Genomic DNA, 22,654 nt, shown 5'->3' with positions numbered 1-22,654 from the left:
TTCTGTGACTGTCTGCAAATTATGAAACTTTCAGCAAATGAAGACATCAATAATTAGTAACTGGCAAATGCACGGTCAGTAGCATTGGGCCTTCAAGGCCTGTTCAGATGGAGTTTAGGTTTTGAGGTGCAATGAAACTCAAATGTTAACATCAAACAAAGAACACAATGATTTCTACGTCAATGTACTTCAGCCACAGTTGTAAGGCCTCACTCGCTGTGGCTCAACATGTCTGGCTCTGTACAGAACCCAGAAGTTGTGAACACATCACTTTTCGCCCTTTATAAAACTAAATAAATGTCCTATTGAAAAATGATTCGGTTTGAATTAAGTAATCACAATGGGATATATTTCTTACAAATTTAATTTAATGGCTACAGCTTTTCATTCTCTCAACCAAACATGCATATCTTTGTTTCCCACACCTGGCTTCCGCCCCTATCATTGTGAAATGATGAACTGTATGCTTTGGTATCAAAAGGTACAAATTAAGGGTATATACTCTGCAGTTTCTCACAAATGTATGAGAAACACCTTTTTATAAATATAAGGTGGAAACACTGTTGCCCTCACTAATGTAGCAGTATCAGCACAATACATGCTCAAAAAGGACATTATTTGAAAGCTTAGCTACAAGTTCTAAAGCTAGCTTTTGTATACACACACTGCTCAGAGCCTCAACTATACGATGAATGGTTCTTTTTATTTTTTCCCATTGTGTGTATTCCACTCAGCACTTTAGAGAACCATATTAATTTCCATAAAAAATTTACTCCTCTTGCTTAATATTCAGTTCCAGATTTGCACTTTTAATGCAGAAAGTTGAGTATATTTAATTTCAATTTATAAATTAGAATTTTCCAATACCCCAAAGAAATGTGTTTTTTCTCCCTCTGCATTCTGACCTGCAATTTACACAAGCAAGGCTCCACCATATTCCATGAATTTATAATTCTGAGAAGCAAACTCACACCCATTACACTTGATAACAGTTAGTCCCCGGACTGATATGACACAACACAGGAAGGAAGGAAAGAGCTTCACTATCTGTGTCCTGTGTCAACAAGAGATGAGGCAACAGCACACCCAATGCTGTGGCAATCCCCCGTGCAGCTGAGCATGCAGTCTCCCACGGAGAGCCTCTGGGACAGGATGCATCACTCTCCATCCACTGTAGTTGCTACAGATTCGTACCTCACAAGTGTAATCTCACTTGCTGGAATGTTAGAACAATACACTACAACCTCCAGTTTTATGGACTTAACACAAAATATCAGTGTTCTAGCTAATAACAGTGTCAGCACAGATCAGTCACTAAATATCACTATAGTAAAAAGTGCTAAAACACAGCTGCTGCTCTATGATTACCTCATCCCTGCAATTGGAGCACTCATCATCATACTGAATTTGGCTGTCGTGGTATCATCTGGGTTAATAATACGAAGTGGTGTGCAGCCAAAAACAACATACTTGTTTTTGGGGAACATTGCAATGGCAGATCTGATCACAGGAATTGCAGTTGTCTTTGGACAAGCATTCCCAAAAAATCTGAGAGATGAGACAACTTGTTTCTTCCAGTTAGGTAAGTTTTTTAATTTCTCTTAACTTTTATCACTGAGTGGCTGTCACTGCAGCTGTGTCAGCAGCTAATTTCAGAAGTTCATATGTTAGAACAATTAGTTACACATATGGTTCAATTAAAAACCTATATTCAAGATCAGCTTCATCTCTGTCTAGTGTTTCATAACTTTTTGATAGAATAAATATATTATTTTCAGCTTGGTTCAAGTTGGAGACATGCTTTTATCTTCTGTGTGATTCATTTGGTCATTTAATTTCCTATTGTTAGTTGCTGAATAAGAAATCATTTTTATTACTAAATTAACTGGAATATTTATCATGTTCTTTGACAATGGTATAATAAGTATGTTCAGAGTTTTTCATAACAGCAACTATTAATGAAAAGTCCACAGCACTTATGCTGCAACAAATAAAAATCAAAATGCAAGTTACTGTCAGCTGCTGTGACTTGTGGGGCTTACTACCCCAACTCCCCCACCCCACCCCATCCCACCCCACCCCTCCGCATTTGAATCAAAATTTTCTTCAAGATTTATGCAGAGAGGCTACAAGTCATGAGTAACACGAATTTTTAAAATAGTTCACAAATAATAAATTGGGAAAAGTTTAAAAGAATCCTTTTGAACCTTGCATCATCCGGTAATTTAATGGCTGAAGTAAAATCTGCTACCCAAGGAACAGAAACTTGTCAAACAGCTTTAGATCAGTTTCTAGTCATGAAAAGTTTATGCAACACCTCACTAAAAATTTTCAATGAAGGTTTTAGTGACCAACTTGCTCAAATATTAAGCTTAAAAATGAAAGGCATTGTTATTAATAACATGTCTGTAAGAGCCACAAGTAGAAGGTATAATCAGGATAATTTAAACTACTTCAACAGCTTATTACAGAAAGAAAAATGATCACAGGTTTCCAAAATTAATGATATAAATTAACAATTTAAACCACTTTTCCAAATTTCCTTCCCACTGAAAACTGTAACCATAAGGGGGAATTCTAGAACAAACAGTTGGATCACAAGGAGAATAAGGGTTTCATGTCAGAGGAAAAGACAACTTCAAGAAATATTAAATAAAAAAATTTCTCAGCTGAAATACACATATACTATAAAACATACTTCAAAATACTAAGAAAAGTAATTAGAGCACCAAAAATATTGCCGAATGATGTTTACATTTATAACTCAGAAAATAAAGTGAAGACTACATGGAGTGTTATAAAAAAAGTATCTGGTGAATGCAGATCACCCTGCAAAAATAAAATACTATCACAAAAATATTAAAAAGTAACAAACCCCTTAAAAGTAGACAACACTTTTAACAATTTTTTCACAGATGTGCTGATAATATGATACAGTCAAACTTATATAAAAACAGTCAAGCCAATGAATACAAAATAAATGCTTGTAGAGGGTCACTGTACATCAGTTCTATCTCGCAAGACAGCTAACGCAATAAAAGGACTAAAAAATTCCAACTCTGCAGGCATTTATGGTGTTCCTGCAACAATCTTAAGAAGAGTGCATCAAACCTAGTTGAAATACTTACATGCCTATGTGACTGCTCACATCGGGCAGGCTTTTTCCCTGGTGTATTGAAAACATCTAAAGTTATTCCAATGTATAAAAAGGTGAGAAAGTTAATGTAAATAACTACAGACCCATCACAATTTCCCCTGTATTTCAAAAATATTAGAACAAGTTATGTATGACAAACTTATAAAATTTGTAAATGAAAACAATATCTTATGCAATGAACAACATGGATTCAAAAGTCAGAGGTCAAACATAACTGCTATTTATGAGTGCACTAATTCCATACTATTCCTGATGAACAAGAAACAGGAATCAATAGGAGTTTTGTTGACCTGTCAAAAGCTTTTGACACGATGGACCATAATATTCTGCTGTCAAAGCTTGAAAAATATGATATTCTAGGTCTGTACAACAACTGTATTAGTTCCTTCCTGAGTAATCATAAGCAGTCAGTGTGCATGAAGCAGAAGAAAGTGGAGGCAGTGAAGGAAGTATTCATACATAAAATAAAAATCAATATGCATTACAGTTAACAAAAGAATGATAATTATATAGGAAAAAAGAGAGGGCAAAGGTGCACATTGACAAACTATTTATCGATTGTGCTCATATCCATTAAATGGAGTAGTGTAGTATATAATTAAAATCAACACATTTCTTTCACAATACAAGGCAAGAATAAGAAGCACAAAGAAAGCAGTATATACATTGAGAAACTTAAAGAGATAAATACTGTTCACATTATTGTTAGTGTATGGTAAAATCTGAATTGATAGTCTAGATTACATTTACATAGGCATATGAACATTAGTTTTGAATGTGTAATATATATACTCTATTTTACTATACTAACTTTATAATATTCTTTCCTTTATAAAATGTAAGGCATATTGATTTTCAGTTTTATGTAATGCAACATGTCTACTGTGCCACCCAGCTTTCTACATGTTGCCCCACCCCTGTCCTTAAGCTTAGATTTCAGTTTTATATTCATTGTAATTCTCTTGTTTTGGCATATTTGTAATGACATATTACTTCCTTTTTAATGTGCTTTGTATTTAAACAATTTATATCTGTTGAATGTTTTCAGCAATGTATTGTGCTGCCATTTTTATTACTTTGTATGTAATGTGAAATTAACATACTCAGTTTTACTACAAAATTGGCCGCATGTACATGACCCCATACCATGTGTATGGAGTCCCTTACCTCCTTTTAATTCATGTTCTTTGAGACTTTTGTTAATTTATTACTTAACTATTTTGAATTGCCATGTTACTAATGACTTTTGCAACCTTCCTGAAAATGAGTTTACATGAATAAACTTGAGTTGTTGAACATAAAGTGACTAAATTCTTCCCCAGGGACCAAAGTAGCAGTTAATAAATAAAAAAAATCAAAGATTACTATATTCACAATGGGCCTTTATAACATTGGCGAGTGTTTCACAATAGCCCTTATAAAAGACACGTGAACAAGGAGACCAATAAGTAATAAGCAGTTTTGGCTCTAGCTGAGTCAGTATAAGTAGCCACTGCAGATACTTGGCAATCTTGCTCTGTGCAATGTATTGTTACCTTTCTGCCATGAAGAGTTAAATACACTAACTTCTCAAATAAAAGTCCTCTTGAGCTACAATACTTCACAGTAATAAAGTTACATCTGCCTACAAAAACTATGCATAACAAAAATTGTAATTCTAAAGTTAGAGACAAGTACAAAATATAAAATGGTGATCACATATCATATTTAGTTTGATAGTTTTTTGAGTTATATGAAAACTATGACGAGCTTCTCTTATTTTATGAAAGTTGCTCATAAACTACATTACAGAGATGTGTATAGCAGCAAACACAACAGTAATTACAGTGTAACATATAGCTTCCATCAGTTATATTAGTCTGCAGAAAATAAAATACGCAACTACTGGTCAAGTTAAAGGGAATTATATGCACACAGTGTTCAGTTTTATCTGTATGGAAACACTGTGCATATTTAGTACAGTTTTCACAAATCTGTATAGTTTTTGGAATGAATTGTTTTTACCTTCCCTACTTTGCTCATTACAGGGATAATCTCATCTGATGTGACACATATGTTAATTAAACAAGCTTATCACGCTAAACTGTTGCCATATGTTCTTAAACCCCGTTATCAAACTCTGTACCAATCTACATATTGTAATAAAGGTTGGAACTTTTATGGCTCATTTCACTGCAAACATAATGTGAGCAGTGAGCACAAAGATAGCAATTTAATTTGAAGTTGCTGTTATGGAGAAACTCCTCAGTCCACAATGACTGATGAGCATAAGTGTCATTTTGATTAAAAAGACACCTTAACTGGTTTTTCTAATCATGTGTCTTTCAATACTGAACACAGAAGAGTCCTCAAAACTATTTCATAGAATGCAGCTGCCATTCTTGCGCCAGTAGATACACCCAAGCTGTAGAAATTGCTTTGTTAATGGTTTATATCATTTCAGATGTTATACAATGACATCTCCGAATAGTGTAGTATTACCTCTGGTCTGTTAAGTATGTCCCTTTAAGGGAAAACATACTGTAATATTTTAATGCAGTTGTACAAGAATCAAAAATATTATACATAAAAAGTTTCAAACTTCCAGACAGATTAGCAAACACAGACCCAGCAGGAAGCTTCAATCTGTGAGTACTTCTTTTGCTCTCCTTCCTGGAGAGGCCAGTGGGAAAAAGTACATGGTGGGAAATTACTTGCTTTTCTGGGACATGTTTTCCCCTCTGAAGAATGCCACTGCCTAGATAGTTCAGTAAGAGGGGCACTTCCTGCAAAAGGCAAATGTCTGGGTTTTTGGACATCATCTGGCACCCAATTTTAATCTGTCCGGAAATTTTGTAACCGTATAGATATTTACAAAATCTGTCATTGCTGAAGAAGCTCTCAGCCTAAAGACTGGTTCAATGCAGCTCACTGTGCACGTCTTTTCATATCTGTACATCTGCAACAACTTACATCTATTAGAACCTGCTTACTGCATTCAAGCCTGTCTCGCTTTGTAGTTTTGACCTTCACAATTCTTCAAATTCCTAGATGCCACAGGATATGGCCTATCAATAGATCCCTTCTTTTAGTGAAGTAGAGTGACAAAGCTATTTCTTCCCCAAATTAGATTCAGTACCTCTACGATAGTTGTCTGGTCTTACAATTTAATCTTAAGTATTCTTCTGCAACATCACTTTTCAGAAGCAACCATTATCTGCTTGTCTGTATGGCCTATTGTACAAATTTCGTTTCTGTACAAGGCTGCACTGCAGGTTTCCCTGCCCTTAAATTTATATTCAGTGTTAACAGACTTTTCTTTGGAAACACAGTACTGCTGTTGTCAGTCTGCATTTGCTCTCTCTACTTCAGTCATCATCAGTTATTTTACTGCCCAATCTTTTAGTGTAACATTTCCTAATCTAATTTAGTCAGCATCATCTGGTTCAATTTGGCTAGAATTCATTACCTTTGTTTTACTTTTGTTGCTGTTCATCTTATAACTCCTGACCTTTCTGTTCAAGAGATCAAAATGTATTCCCATCTATGCCAGTGACACTGTAATATTGTCAGTGTTTGTAAATCTTCTCCCCGAATTTTAATTCCCTTTCCAAATTTCTCCTCAGGATCCTTTACTACTTGCTCAGAACCTTGCCTCTCTCTCTCTCTTCCAAGTTTCTGCCTTCATTTTATGTCTTTCGCCTCTTATAACTGCAGTCTGGTTTGTGTCAAAGTAACAGAAAACCTTTCACTCCCTGTATTTTACCCCTGTCAGTTTCAGAACTCCAAATAAAGCATTCCATACAATATCATTAAAAGCTTTTTCTACATCCTCAAATGGGTGGAGGTGCATTCAGTAATTCCATAGAATATTTGTGTAAGCATTTTGCAAACCATGATTACTTAAACTGGTGGTTTGTTTGTGTAACTCTATGCCCTTGCCTTCTTTGGAAGTGGAATTATTAGTCCTCCTGGGGTTTGAGGGTATCAAATCAATAATGAATACTGTTGAAACAGAGGCAGGGAAAAAGCCACAGAAGACAACATCATTTTTGTTAAAGAGAAAGGGAGCATTTAAAAGACAGTTCACATACAGCAGATATTTTTAATAACTACCTTTTACAAACAGTTGAGAAAACTGGTTCAAATAGTTTGGAAAAGAAAGCAAAACAGTACACAAATGGTACAGAGGAATTTTAGTGAAATCAAAATAAGTGTCATTTCCATACTTAAATAAGGAATCTCACTGTGACTCTAAAAAGTAAAGTTTCATGTGGGGATGGATTATATCTCCAATAAAACACGAAACATTAATTGCTGCCCAACAAATGTAGTGTTCTTACTCTTGCATGTACTGCACCATTAATTCAGGGTGTTTACCCATGTAGATTTCAATGTGCCACTGCTAGGCATTCCACAGATGTCAGTAACTACTGCCTAGTGTTACTCCTTACATCATTTTCTAAATCTTTTCGGAAGATAATGTGCTCCATAGTTGTCATCGACCTGTGTAGTAATTGGATACCTAGACAATCACAGTTTGGATTTCAAAATGGCTACTCTACAGAGAGAATAATTTATAGATTTACATCATCAAATATCACCATTTGGGATCATCTGTGACTTATCGACGGCACTGGATATACATTAAGGAATATACTATTAAGGAATTTAAGTTTTTATGGAATTCGTAGTACAGCACATGCCCAATTTAGTTCTTATTTTAAGGAACAGAATGTAGCAAGCTACCTTAGGCTGTATAAGTAAAACAAAGTGACACACCTTATCATCTGCATGAGGAGCAATTACAATGGAAGCCCCACAGGGTTTATACAATGGATGTCCCACAGGGTTTGGTCACTGGTCCATCTTGCTTTATGTTAATGATCTACCACTTGACTCGAATCTGAAGGCAGAACAAATACTAATAGTGTACTTCCAGGAGTTTTGCTGACTTTTCATTTCCACGCACAATATCTTGATGACACGCACAGCAACCTTTTTCAAATACTATAAGTTTTTTTGTTACATGTCTTGATGCCTGGGCTCTGACAAGACTTTGAACTACTGTTGGTCTCACACTCCTATTTACAGCTGAGCCTTTCTGCAGAGTATACGAGCATTTTTGTGAAGCTGAGCAAAGGTGCATTTTTGTGAAAGTTACTGACTAGTTTTGCAGAAATGGGCTAGCTTTAAATTTTAAAAAAGACACAGGTCATCCAGTTCTGAAATGGCAAAAATATCCCACTTCCTGTTGTCATTGTATAAGGACAGCAGAAAATTCTAAGTTCTTAAGTGTGCATATTGATGCAAGCTTTTCCTGGAGAAACCATACAATATCCCTGCTAAAACATTTATGTTTCACTAGTTTTGCCATAAGAATAACTGCCAACTTTGGGGACATGGAAGTCAGTAAGTTAACATATTTTGAATATTTTCATTCACTGATGTCTTGCGGGATAATCTGAGACAAACCCTCAATTTAATCATTTGCAGAAAAAGCTATAAGTGGGTAGCATGTACTCAAGCAAACATTTTTTCATCTTTTTGTGAGTTCATCACGTTTGTCATGAATATGATCTGTGAAACATTTCATTAAATAACTAAGCAACTTACAATGCCTGCCTCCTACCTCCTACATCATAAGTGGAAGAGTTTTATGATGGTTGGTTAATCCAAGGATTATAAAAAATTCTGGTGGAGTGTCATCTATTCATGATGCTTTGTTTCAACTTAGAATTTCAGTGCTCTGTGAAATTATTTTCATAGTATTCGGTTACCAATCACATCTTCAGCCACTTCCTCAGCTGTTTTCATAATACTGCCATTAAGATTCTTCCATTTGTAAACAATAAAATATGTATGCTACCCTAATTCACCCCAGATGGAAAATAAATGATGGTATGAGAAAGGAGACTCATTCACTGTGTAGAGAGGGTGTTCAAATGTTCAGCAATTGATGGGCACAAAAACAAAATGGTTATCATTCTGGGTATCAAAACTTCATTAGTAAAATGTCTTACCTTTGTACCTATGATGACTGTTAGTTACATATTTTAGAACTATCTCTTCTCAAGTAAGCAGGAAAATGAGGAGAGGAGGTACTGGCTGAAGTAAAGCTGTGAGGACGGGTCATGAGTCATGCTTGGGTAGCTCAGTTGGTAGAGCACTTGCCCGCGAAAGGAAAAGGTCCCAAGTTTGAGTCTCGGTCCAGCACACAGTTTTAATCTGCCAGGAAGTTTCATGAGGGAATAATGTCTGAGTTGCATTATGCAGCCGCCCGAGGTGGCTGAGCGGTTCTGGGCGCTACAGTCTGGAACCGCGCGACCGCTACTGTCGCAGGTTCGAATCCTGCCTCGGGCATGGATGTGTGTGATGTGCTTAGGTTACTTAGGTTTAAGTAGTTCTAAGTTCTAGGGGACTGATGACCTCAGAAGTTAAGTCCCATAGTGCTCAGAGCCATTTGAACTTTGCATTATGCATCACCTTCTTGTGTTTTTCTCTTTATACACTTCCTCCATAAGTGTGTGGTTGTCATTCCCCATATCAATGTTACACTACTTGTTAAAGTACAATAACTCATCTAAGTTACCCACTTCATTCAAGCCTATTAGAACTCAGGGGTAGCACATGGTTTTGAAAGTTATTATCAGTAATCATCACGCAATCATTTTTAATCCCATAGGTACCTACGCATGTGATGTTTTATCACTAACATTATAATTTTAAAATACTTTATTGCCAATCTGCTATTTTTCATAGCTTTTTTCTTTTATATCCTCATTAGAGCAAGAAACAGTTTTGAAGTTTTTTATTTTACAACTTCATTAGGACTAGAACCAGTTTTGAAGAAAAAATTCTCAGATATCACAATTGATGTGAGTACTGAAATGCCGTGTTACTTCTTTGTCAAACCAAAACACCATCATCAGATGATGTGACTTAGTGAAATACATACTCACTGTAATATAGCTGCCCATTTACTGATGTCTGGTGAGCCAGGGTACCTGTAAGACATCTCACAGTCATCACGTGTGGAGGCAATAGTTCTTTATTGTGCTCAAAATGACGATGTGCTAATATGTCAAAATATCAGGCTTGTCAAGGGTTTTACACAGCTGAATTCCTACAAGTTATCTGAATATTTGGCATGCCAGGGGAAGCTCAAGTTCTACATCATTTAAAACAAGTCGCAAATGTTTTCATCACTTTGAAATCTCAAGAAGATCTGATGGGATATTTATGCAACTCTTTCGGACAGTACTATTGATATTGTCTGTAAGGTCATGAATACACAGCATGAACAGCAAGGGTCTGCCCGGTTGTTAACGTATGACATGACAAACAAAACACTTTTCTGGGGGACACTTTTTTAACTACTACATCTGTTGACAACTCTCCATCTGAGATAACATGTTGTGTTATCCCTACCAAGAAATTCTCAATCTAGGAACAAATTTCATTTCATGTCCCATACGTTCACACTTCCCATCTAAAAACTGAAGCATGCCATAAGATGTTTGCACAGAAAAAATAAAAAAAAAAACTTGCTACAGCTGTGATTTTAAATTGATGCAAAATTGAAAGTAGTTATGCTTCAAGATTCAGTGCCAAAACACATGTTTTCAGAGTGAATTTCTTTGAATCTACCAGATAAAATGCCCAGTGAGCAAACTGTTTCAGTAAAGTTTTAACTAATATGTATATGAAGATGTGTGTAAATTTTGAGTAAATTTGGTTATCTCAGCTCATTCTGCATTATTTACTGAGCTACCACAGACAGGAGCAGTTCAGGTATAGAAGTAAACATTGAAAGGAACTTTGGCAAAGCAAGCTTGTTCATATTTTGTAATAAAATAAAAGAGAGAAAATGACGTTTTCATCACTGTACCTCAGGTACTATAAAATCTCACAAGTTCATAAATAGTTTTCCTGAGATCTTCAATGAAATGTTTCCATCCTGAAACCTGTGGCAAAAAACTAGCAAATAAATTAAAGTGGATCATACAGGACATAAAAATGTCCAGAAAATTTCCAGTTAAGGAAAAGGCAGCTGCACAGTGAACTAAAATACAACACAAATCTGATTTCATTGAATACGTCAGACTTCAAGAAATTATATTTAACCCTCAACTCACGAGGTGACTTTTCTCTAATGTATACTACACGGTATGGTCCCTGAGATCCCTATCTTTAAACCAAGATTCAGCCTGTAAATCACTTGAAAATTTAATTTATGTTATATAACATTCATGGTTACAAATATACAAGTGTGGTTGAAATACTCCTTTTTGACTTTATTGCACTAAATAAAACCAACAGTATTTAATTTTTGTATCTAGCAAAAATCACATACTTCTGTGAAGTTTTTTCAATAGTACACAAAACAAACTGTTGGAGAACTGAATTTTACGTACTGAAAAATTATGGTATCACTTTAGAAAGCAAATTTTTGCATAAAACTAATTTCTAGGGTTTAAACCAGCATATAAAAACTGAACTCAATAGTCAGAAAAAGAAAGGCTGCAAAATTAATATTCAGTACTGAGATTTTCATTTTTCTTTACCACAACTCAGAACACATTAAATTTTAACTAACACTAAGTATTTTGTTGGAGAAACAGAAAGGTCCCCATTACCACTGTCTTGAAGTTCTTCCTCTGAACGGTCCTCTCGTTCGCTAGCAGAACGATGACCACTGGCTATTGAAAAATCGTTTTCTTTGTCTACTTCTTGCTCTATATCACTGACATCATTCTCCACCCACCGACTAAAAATTTCATCGAGTGTGTAAAATCGTCACATTCTTGCTAACACATTTTGTACTGAACTGAGAAAAGCAGGTGCGTAGTTCACAAGATGCGGTCTAGAAGACCCCATCACATGTCAACAACACTCAAATAAAGCGATAACGCAACTGACAATAATAATCTGGAGGGTCGGTGATTAAAAGAGCGAATGTGGTGTATAAAAATGATCAGCCATAATTGACGTACGAGAGCGACTTGTAAAATTCTGGTGCGGTAAGAGAGACCACACCTTGTGAGTTAAGGGTTAAAAGAGCTGCCGAGGCAATAAAACTACTGGCAAACAACAGGATAATTGGAATTCATAATAAATTTCAAAAATTTACCTGAAAGAAACACTATTGCAAACCCAATTCAAATATGTGGATGCTTCAATGAATTCCTTATAAATGCAACAGAATCAGAAATCAGTGCAACCAAATAAATCCATTTGACCTCAATGCAAATTCTGAACACCTTATAAATTTTCAAAGGTGCCATGAAGGCTGTAGAAGATGTAATCTTAGCATTAAAAAAGAAAAATGCTGCATGTGGGATGCAAGTTATTAAAGCAACAGAAAAGTTAATAACACACTCGCTGTCTCCAGTAAGCAATTTTTTCAAAAGGCCTGCTTGCCAGAGGTACTGGGGAGTGTTGAAATTAAATGAATTTTCATAAAGGGAACCAGAGAGGTCATGGAAAGTTATCATCCTATCTCAATTCTTCAAGCCATCTCTAAAATATCTGATGTGATCACTGTCAGGAAAAACCAAAACATTACTACAAAATACTCTATGATCCAGGAACAACAAGAGAAAAGCATTAAAGAAGCAGTAAACATTTTTGTTGAGAAACTAAACACATAATTGGGCAAGGGCAACAAGGTTGTAGGAATCTTCTGTGACCTCATACTGTAAATTATGCCTCGCTTATTGAGAAACTTAAGAAATATGGCATTAGAGGCAGTTTCCTAAAATAGCGTAAGTCATACTAGTGGAACAGAAAAAAAGAGTTACTGCTCTTTCTTATTATTTTTTTGACTGGAAAAGTTTGTTATTGGACTGAGGATTTCTTGCTAAGGAGGACGCAGCATGTTATCCCGGATGGAGGAGAAGTAATATTGGATTGTAGTGACACAGAACTGTCGACACAAGTGTTTGTAACCTTGCCACTGACACAGTCAGAGGGTATGTTTAATTTAGCTACACTATGTGATATGTATTATAAAGTTGATACACACTGTGTTTTTTGTGTTTGTATGCTGTCTATCATGGACTGGCCACTGTTGAGCCTGCTAAGCGTGTCAAAGATGTTTAGAGGACGAACCCTAGTAGGCCGTGTCACTGGGTCGTACCGCATAATGAAGAAGAAGAAGAAGAAACAAAATAACAAAAACAACAAGAATCAAATATATGTGAGAGAAAAATTAAACAAATTAAAATGATAGTGCACCAAGAACACAGTATATATCAACTTTACGAGACATAGCTAAATCAGACTTTACTTGTGACTGCACCAGCAGTGGGAGTACGAATGCTAGTGTCAACAATTTTGTGACTAGTGTGTCGGACTGTTGCTATTCGTGTCATATTTAATGACCGTGCAGGCAATATTAATACACAGCTGCCAACCTTGAGAAGATGCTGTCAGTAATCACACGCCAAATGAAAATTTTAAAAATTAGAAGCCTGATTTAGGCCTTTAAACACTATATTCAGACACTGTTTAATTTTGTATTATCATTTGTGCTAGGCTTGTCTTTACGGAAAATCATCAGGTGCCAAAGAAACAAAAATGTTTAATTGCTTGCTTTTTGTTGAAGCACTCCTTCCCGTACCCCATATGTGAAGAATAGGAGCCGGCCCTAACACTTCGCAGTGGTTTGGAGAGTATGGATGTGGATGAATATAATAATACTTCAGAGTGCCCCACAAGGCTCCAGTCCCATTTCTGTTCCAAATGAATGATTTGCCATTAAATATCACCTACCCATCAATTCTACTTGCAGACAGTACTTCTGTGTTAGTTGAAAATCAGAAAGCAGAAAAATTCTGAAATCATTAATCAGTATCTTCAGTAATGTAGAAACTAGGTTTCACTTATATAGGATGAATCTAAACATATCTAACACTCACATGATGCAATTCAAAACCAAACATTCAAGACTGTGCTGAATTGTTGTGATTAAATTTGGATAAAAATTTGAGCTGGCAGACACACACTGAGTATCTGGACAACAAAGTGACCGATTTTTCAAATGCAATGGAAATATTATCGACTGCAACTGTTATGGACACAAAAACAGCAGTATTTAATAATATTGTTATTTGTGTGTCCATAACACAACACCGGGCGAGGTGGCGCAGTGGTTAGCACACTGGACTCGCATTTGGGGGGACGACGGTTCAATCCCGTCTCCAGCCATCCTGATTTAGGTTTTCCGTGATTTCCCTAAATCGTTTCAGGCAAATGCCGGGATCGTTCCTTTGAAATGGCACGGCCGATTTCCTTCCCATTCCTTTCCTAACCCGAGCTTGCGCTCCGTCTCTAATGACCTCGTTGTCGACGGGACGTTAAACACTAACCACCACCACCACCATAACACAACAATGGTGCAGTGGGTGGGGAGAAGGAATGGCAAATGGTCAACTTCACTGCTATGTATGCAAGCACAATGATAAGTAAACTATCCATCCAGACGAAAGGCAAACTGAGGCCAGTGGCCGAGAACATCACAAATTGGCACAGATTTAGAATGCCTCACTTGTGCAAAATACAGCTCACCCTTTTTACACACAATAGCAAATTTCCAATTGGACGCAGGCAGATCATATATCCATACACTTCTGCAAAGCATTCAATACTGTGCCACAATTTCAACTGTAAACAAAAGTCTGTGCAAATGAAACAGCTTCTTAAATATGTGACAGCTCGAAGACTTTTCAATTGACAGAACCGAGAAAATTGTGCCAGAGATGAAGGCAACACCAGGAGTGCACTACGGATGTGTGGTAGGTCCATTCCTGGTCTCCATGTACTTAAAGAATCTGTCAGAAAAGATGAGCAGTTTGCTGACAACACTATTTTGTACCAGTAAGTGTTTTCGTCAAGAGGCTGTATGGAGATTAAGGATTACTCTGACAGAATCTCTATTTGGTGTCACAAATGTCAGCTCACTTTAAATCTGGATAAGTGTTCATTAATGTAGACAAGTAGAAGAAACATTCCTTTAATGCTCAAAAATAGTATTAACGGCACACTGTACAAGTAGGTCTCACTGATTAAATATTTAAGTACAATGTTGCAAAATGACATTAAATACAATGAGCACATTAGGTCAGTTTTAGGGAAGTGATGACAATAAGATTTACAGGGAGAGTTCTGGCAAGATGTAGCATATCTATAAAGGGGATAACATACGTAACAAACAGGCAACACGTTCTCGAGTGCTCAGGACTCCCACCACGTCCGGTGAAAGGAATTCCGAGGCGTGCTGCGACATTTGTCTGGGAATCACCAGAGTGAAGAAGTCAATTTTTTTACCAAATGCTGTTGAGTAATCACATTTGTGATAGACCACACAACAATTCTTCTGCCTCCAATGTTTCATCCATGCAAGAACTTCAAGGATGCCATAAGGAAGATTAGGGCTTGTAGAGAGGCATACAAGAAGTAACTCTTCTGTTACTCCATTTTTGTGTGGAACTGGAAAAAGAATAATCAGCAACAGTACAGGGTCCCCTCTGCCAGGCACTGTACAGTCACTTCTGAAGTATGTATGTAGATGTAGATATCCCACATCCAAATTAGACAGATTATGACAACCCCCTAACAACCTCTTGCACTGATCAGACCTGTTTGCTAGAAAGAAGCCACTTAGCTCCCCTAAATGTTCCACACAGCCAAGATCTTCCCAATGACCTCCCTTGCTGTTGTACCACTTCTCCACCCCACAGCTCTTTTACATATCCATGCCCAAAACTGTCCTTGTCCTAGATCACTAAGTAGACGCAGTTTTCTACTCCAGGTGCAATGTATCCACAATGCATGAGATCAGGCATATCTGCATGTACATTTACATCTGCACAGGCTTAATATGACCTCAGTTTCCTGAATTTTAACAGTGAACCTTCTAAATCAGCAATAAGATTTGGGAGACAAAGCAAGCCTGACAGCTTTAAACTACAATCTTCAACAGCTTTATTATTTGAAGACAGAACAAAAGTTACAGGGCTATATCAATCTAGACATCTCTAATATCCTCATCGATGATGCAGAAGGTTACAAAACAGACTAATGACTTCAAAAACAAAATAAAAACAGAGAATTTAGATTAGAAAGGAATAAACTGATAAGACTTGTCACAGGAGAGGAATGTTATAGATAATTTTGAGTAATGAACACAAGATTATTGGTGTTTTGAAGCAAAGTGTAGTGTTCAGCAATATCAAATGTGGTTTATGGTCTGAAAATTATACTAGGCACATAGCTCACATTGCTCCTCATATTGATACAACACAGTGTCACTGTGCAAGCAGTATGAAGAGTCATGAGCACAGCATTCTCTGAAACATATAATGCAAAGCTAGGAAAAGTAGTCAATAAATAATAGCATTCATAATTTCATTGACTATATTAACTATCAGCCATCATTAAACAGCTCTTCTCTATTTCTGAGTATGATGGCTCTAGCGGAATAGAATAAAATTGGCAGCAATGCCTTTTACTGATTACTACTCATTCGACATTCACTCAGTTACAAGATAATTGCTACAGGATAACTGTTAATTACATTCTGCTTGAATGGAGGTCTGTACACTTGAACATATTTAGATAGTACGCTCCTTTGAGAAGAAACATCCAAGATATGAACCAGGATCACTAATAGATAACAATAAAAATAATGGAATTACAGAAGTAACAAGGTGAGGTATACAGAGCCAAATGGGGTATTTAGGAAAGATAAAGGGCAAGAGTTGATGCTCTTCATTTTGAAATTATTACAAATGAAGGAACTTTATACAAAAGAAACTTGCTAAATTATGTATGGAATGTCTTTGTAGGAGGACAATTCTGCAAAACTGGAACAACACAGAAATTTGTCATTCGACATTCATGCAGACATTCACGGAGAAGGTGACAGACAACAAGGGGTAAAAAGCTATACACATATCAGCATACTTTCAGTAAAATACAAGATGTTCACAGAATTATCACAAACCACACAGGGTAAAAAACAAGGTGGCTGAACCATGTGCAAGTCATGATGAATTATAAAGTAAAGAGAGCAGTATGAAGTACCATTATATCTGGTATTTATAGAATGATAAAGGTTTTGAAGCAGAATTGACAAAGTCTGTACTGATAGCTCTAGAAAAATTAGGCTTAGGTTCAATTTATGCTGGTATAAAGAAAAACGTGTACTAAGTATTCCATTGCACTTCATCAGGACAGTTGGAATTCAAAGATGAAAGAGGAGTCTGAGAAGATTTCGTACCACATTCTTTGAGAGTGTCTTCAGGTCCTTGATTGAGAAACATAGAAAAAAAAGTGTGTTAGTGGAACCTGTCTGAGATGACTTGATTTTACTGACAACGATGTACAGCCTATCTCCAGTGCCACAAACCTCGACAACAAATAGAACTTAATAAAGTGAGTCAGAAATGAGGTTTAAACATCATTTAATTATCAGAAGACAAACACACTGAAAAGAAAACAGTACAAATTAATAGTGGATCCATAAAAACAGTGGACAAGTTCCTATATTTAGGGCAGATGAAGACAATGACTGACAGACAGTGAAAGAAATGGACAGAACAATAAAAATGCACAGAAGCACTTTTGGTAAACCTACTAGGCCTGTCAAAATTAAGCTTCCTGCGTATCTGCGAAGTGTGCAGTACCAGTTGTGACTTTTTGCTGTGAGACATAGACTTTTAACGTGCAAAAATTGGAAAACTGAGGGTCTCTAAGCAAACAACAGAAACATACAAAACAACAATTATTAGGAGAGACAGAAAACAAGGGAATGGAGCAAGAAACAGACTGGATAAATAATTACGACCATTGTGATAATGAAATGGAAGTGGACAGGAATGTAGGTAAATAATGTTAGATGGATCGACAACACAAGAAAGTCTACACCTGATCCTGAGTGATGAGAAAAGACTGGGTTGACAACCTAACGGAAGATGGATAGAATAAATTTGAAAAAATACAGGAGCAACAGGGATGCATATGTGTCAGGACATAATGATAGAAAAAACTAACAAAAGGCATTATATGGGACCTGTCAAAAAAATTCCAGAATTTTCTCCAGAAAAGTTTTCTATGCTTACCTTTCACATACTGTGCCATATCTCATTCAAAATACTCTCCTCCACAATTTATACACCAATCCCAACACCATTTCCATTTCTGGAAGCAGTCTTGGTAAGCCCCTTGTTGGATTGCACAAGGTGACATCTGCAAATTTTCTTTTATCTCATCTATTGTTGCAAATCTTCATCCTTTCAATGGCATTTTCAACTTTCAAAATAAAAAAAAAGTCTCCAATGGCCATGTCCCAAGAGCACAGAGGATGAGGCAGCACAGTGATTTCATTTTTTGTGCAATAGTCACACACCAACATGGATGAATGTGCAGCCTGCATTATTGTGATGCAAGAGGCATGAATTGTCTCTCCATGCCAACCAGCACGGATTCTGAAAACATCTATCACGCAAAACCCAAGTCACACTTTTCCCACATGGCATACTGGAAGCTTTGGATCAAGGCAGTCAGGTAGATGCAGCATTTCTTGATTTTCAAAAAGCATTTGACTCGGTACCACATCTATGCTTATTATCAAAATTATGACCATGTGGGGTAACAAGCTAAATTTGTCACTGGACTGACGGTTTTTTGGTAGGGAGGATGCAACATGTTATCTCACATGAAGAGTCATTATCATCATCATCACAATCATCATCCTCATCATCATCATTATCCACTTGTTATTCACTGCTGGTCCAAGGTCTTGTCTCAAGACTTGCCCAAGAATAACCTTTTCCTGTGTATGCATCCAAGTTTTCTAATGTCACTACATGCCCATGTATTAAGATGTGACCACAGTCCTCTCTTGTGTCTTGCATCATTTACCTCTCATTTGTCTGGTCACAACTGTCACAACTCCATCACTGTTTATTTTCCTGTCTCTCTTAACAGTTTCCAATACAACTCTCTCCTCTGCGCACTGAATGAACACAGTTTCTGGATGGTTTTCACATTATACATCTGTGCCTCATTGTCAGGAGTTGAAACTGATAAACACATAGGTTGCAATCTTCCTCTTCTGACACTTAGTTTTAAAAACTTTTCTTAGTTTAGAAAAAGCACCACAGGTCATATTTTGCTGTCAACAGACTCATCTTCAACTGCTCTAAATAAAAATATTCATTAAATGATTTTATGATCCCACTACTAATTTAAACTATTTTCTTTTCTATGTATTCACAGAAAATAACTTCAGTCTCACTATACCATATTTTAAGGCCTACTTTCATTTGTTGTGGAAGTTTATCTGTTCACTAGAGGCAAACAGTACAATGCCAGGATCAAAATGTTGGTTTACATATTTTCCATTAACACTTATTCCCTCTTCCACTTATGCTAGTTTTAAAGTTTTGAAAACATGTCCTGCAAATGTTGTGGATAGTTTCAGCAACAGGAAATTTCCTCGTGACCTTAATTTCTCGAATTTTCATGTCTACTGGACACTAGATAACAGATGGAGCAGAAGTTTTAAGCAGCTATGTGAACTAAGAGTTAATATGTTAGCCAATTAAAGGGTGCCACAAAGTAACACTTCTGTGACATCCTTCATGCGTACTAACTTTCACATAAATGCAGCAAACATTAACTTCAGATACGGTGCATAGTTATTGCAAATATTAAGAAAAATATTTTTTATTTATACTCCCTCACTTTGGTGGTTATTGTTAGCTAATGATATTAAATGCTGTTAGCATATGGTGAAGTGTGTTTCTTTCTATAATTATTGACCTATTGCTATGCACAGTTGCTGTCACTTTTTGTATCATTTATAGGTATGATTCTATCGAGTACCCTCTCATCAGTATGGAGTGTGGGTCTGATTGCTGTGGACCGCTTCCTTTACATCGGTTACGGCCTGCAGTACCAGCGTTGGCTGTATCCGAGAAGAGCTCGACTACTGATCGCAAGCACCTGGGTTCTTGGAGTAGTTGTCGGATTCCTTCCTGCTTTTGGGTGGTCTGGTAATACTAATAACGGAAGAGTCTGTTGGTTCATTCGAATGCCAGCCGGACTCGTCTTACTGGTAACATACCTCGGCATAATTCCTGTGATCACTGTAATTATACTTTATTCTATCATTTTGTACCGTGCCTTAAAAAAGGTTCGTCAGCTGCAAAGAGCTGATGAAGAAGCTAATACAAATGGTTCAACTCAGAATCAGAGATCACCCAAAAACAATGCAAAAAATATGCGCATCTTTCGAGGAGGAATGAGTACACAAATGGAGCCAAAGTCTAAACCTAAAAAGGCAAAAGCAGTTAAAGTTGTCCTCTTTACCACAGGTTCTTTTGTCATAACATGGGTGCCGTATTTTGTCGCCTGTGTCATGTATCTTTTGTGTAAAGATGAGAAAACGTGCAAAACTCTAAGTGTTATCATTGCAGCCCCGCTGGCGATACTAGGGTTTTTAAACTCGCTAATCAATCCTATAATCTACGCGTGGTGGCACAATGGTTTTAGGACTTTCTTAAGAAAGAAGGTCAATCAGCTACAAAAGTACAGAAGCGATCGAAGCAATAAGAGCTCGACAACAGGGAGTCGCAGCACGCGAACAACGTCGGGCAGGAGCAGTAGCAAGTCCAGTGCGTGCAGAAATTCTGGCAGCAGGGAAACAGGTGCACTTGCCCCAATGGAAGCAAGCAGAGATGAAACACACTTATAGAAACTGCACAGTTCTTACATCTAAGACAAGAGCTGACGAATCTTTGGTGCTCTGGACAGGAATGCTTACTTAGTAGTGTTTATAGCATTCAGCCAGTGAAAACCCTAAGTTCAATTTCTGGGTTGTGGTGCTCTACAATTTTAGTTCCTTCTTTTAATATCGCTATGTTCTGTTCACAAGGGCAGAGATGTATTGTAAAGGTATGAGAATAACTTTTAGCTGACCTAGTTCTATTTTTTGATTACCACATCACAGACTCCTAAAATTATCTGTGTGTATTTTTTTTTTTTTTATTTTGCACTTCAAAACCGAAGAATTGGGAAGATGTAGTATATTTTGTTTGGCCAATCAGGAACAAAAATCTTGTGACTTCATTTGCCTCATCCTTCAACAGGTTTGCAATTTTCATGTGTGAAATGTGTTATTACAGTAAAAGCAGGCATTTATTGAAACTGAAGTCAAACTGGTAAACAATAGCACTTTTTTACATAAAAAAAGATAATTAGCTGTTCAGGGAGTGAAAGAAACAGTGTATATAGGAGAGGGGGATGAGAAGGAAGGTATTCGCCACATAAGAGATTGTACAGATGAGCGTTACATACTCACTGCAGAAATACAACAAGTAAATGATAAAAGTTAAATTCAAAGACCCAAAACCAGTAAGCCAGCAATTTTGGTACAAACAACTTTCACTGCTGGTCTTTAAGGGTGACTGCAAAATATTTTTAAACAAAAGAAGATAAATGAAAAAAGGAAAGAAAAAGAACAGAAATACAACTGGCAGTCACATCAAAACAGTAAGAAATTTAATTCCTTGTCAAGACAAAATGAACATACTAGGTAAATAAAGAATGCAGAGCTGATACATGCACCTTCATTCAATCAATCTTGTGGTGTAGTATTTTCAAGTTGGTCTACTCGATACTGCTAAGTACATCGATATGTGATGTTGACGTGCAAGTTGTTTGGTTTGTGTCAGTCTGAGAGACTTGTCTTGGGCTACACACAGATGCTTTGATTTGGCTGTTAGGTCGTTGTCCAAAGGTTTCCTCTGAATGTGAATTAATATTGCCAACAATGCGTCACAGCATAAAGGAAACATATGCGAGAACTAATTACACCCACTGCTAATCAACTAACAGCAAACACCAAGATTAACATACAGTAGCCTATGGAATGTGCACTGCTTTAAAAAAATGCATACATTCCCTCAAAAGTTCTGTTATACTTGGAATTATATGTCTGTATTTACACAGGATGAACCGACTTCTTTATTTATCACCTATCAGAAACTAAGTATTGTTCTAACTTAATATATTTCATGTCAGTGAGCATGTTAAATGATCTCTCTTTTTGGTAGACATTTTTATTTGTGAATCTCTTGTCCTCAAAAGGATTTGACGTAAATGAGTTCTCTATCTCATTCTCTCTTTTTTCAAAATTTTTACATTTTTACACTTCTATAAGTTAAGTATTTTGTAACTTCAATTTTGTTAATAAAAGATTAAGACGAAGTAAATGTGTTTATTTTTGTGACTGGAATATACCCCCCCCCCCCCCCCCCACACACACACACACACAATTCAAATATAAACTAAACAGTTAAATATTTTTAAACTTTCACACAGCACAACTCACTGCTACATCACTTTTCAACATATAATTTCCTCACACAGTTAAGTTCACCAGTGCTTACAAAGTGCCTGATTTTTCAGAGAAAAGCATTTGTTTGGGACTCTGTCCAACTGTGTATG

The 22,654-nt window shown here is 36.6% G+C and overlaps 2 protein-coding genes across 6 annotated transcripts in view; one reads left to right on the top strand and one right to left on the bottom strand.

Moving 5' to 3' along the window:
* Positions 1 to 22,654, bottom strand: part of LOC126202618 (putative FERM domain-containing protein FRMD8P1) — a 359,262-nt gene that overhangs the window by 139,317 nt on the left and 197,291 nt on the right. The window lies entirely within an intron of this gene.
* LOC126202711 (5-hydroxytryptamine receptor 1A-like) lies at positions 1,118 to 22,336 on the top strand. The gene is made up of 2 exons (XM_049936888.1): positions 1,118 to 1,582; positions 20,011 to 22,336. Exons 1-2 carry the CDS (start codon positions 1,120 to 1,122, stop codon positions 20,898 to 20,900), a joined length of 1,353 nt encoding a protein of 450 aa, XP_049792845.1. The 5' UTR covers positions 1,118 to 1,119; the 3' UTR covers positions 20,901 to 22,336.

Source organism: Schistocerca nitens, chromosome 1, assembly GCF_023898315.1.
Source record: "Schistocerca nitens isolate TAMUIC-IGC-003100 chromosome 1, iqSchNite1.1, whole genome shotgun sequence".
NCBI classification, from domain to species: domain Eukaryota; kingdom Metazoa; phylum Arthropoda; class Insecta; order Orthoptera; family Acrididae; genus Schistocerca; species Schistocerca nitens.
The sequence above is the reverse complement of the archived record's forward strand: the minus strand, read 5'-3'. Positions and strand labels throughout refer to the sequence as shown.

Excerpts from the sequence above, each read along its gene's own strand:
- LOC126202711 (XM_049936888.1), top strand. The coding sequence starts at position 1,120 with ATGCAGTCTCCCACGGAGAGCCTCTGGGACAGGATGCATCACTCTCCA. Across the intron at positions 1,583-20,010 it reads AACTTGTTTCTTCCAGTTAG|GTATGATTCTATCGAGTACC; the intron begins GTAAGTTTTTTA and ends TATCATTTATAG.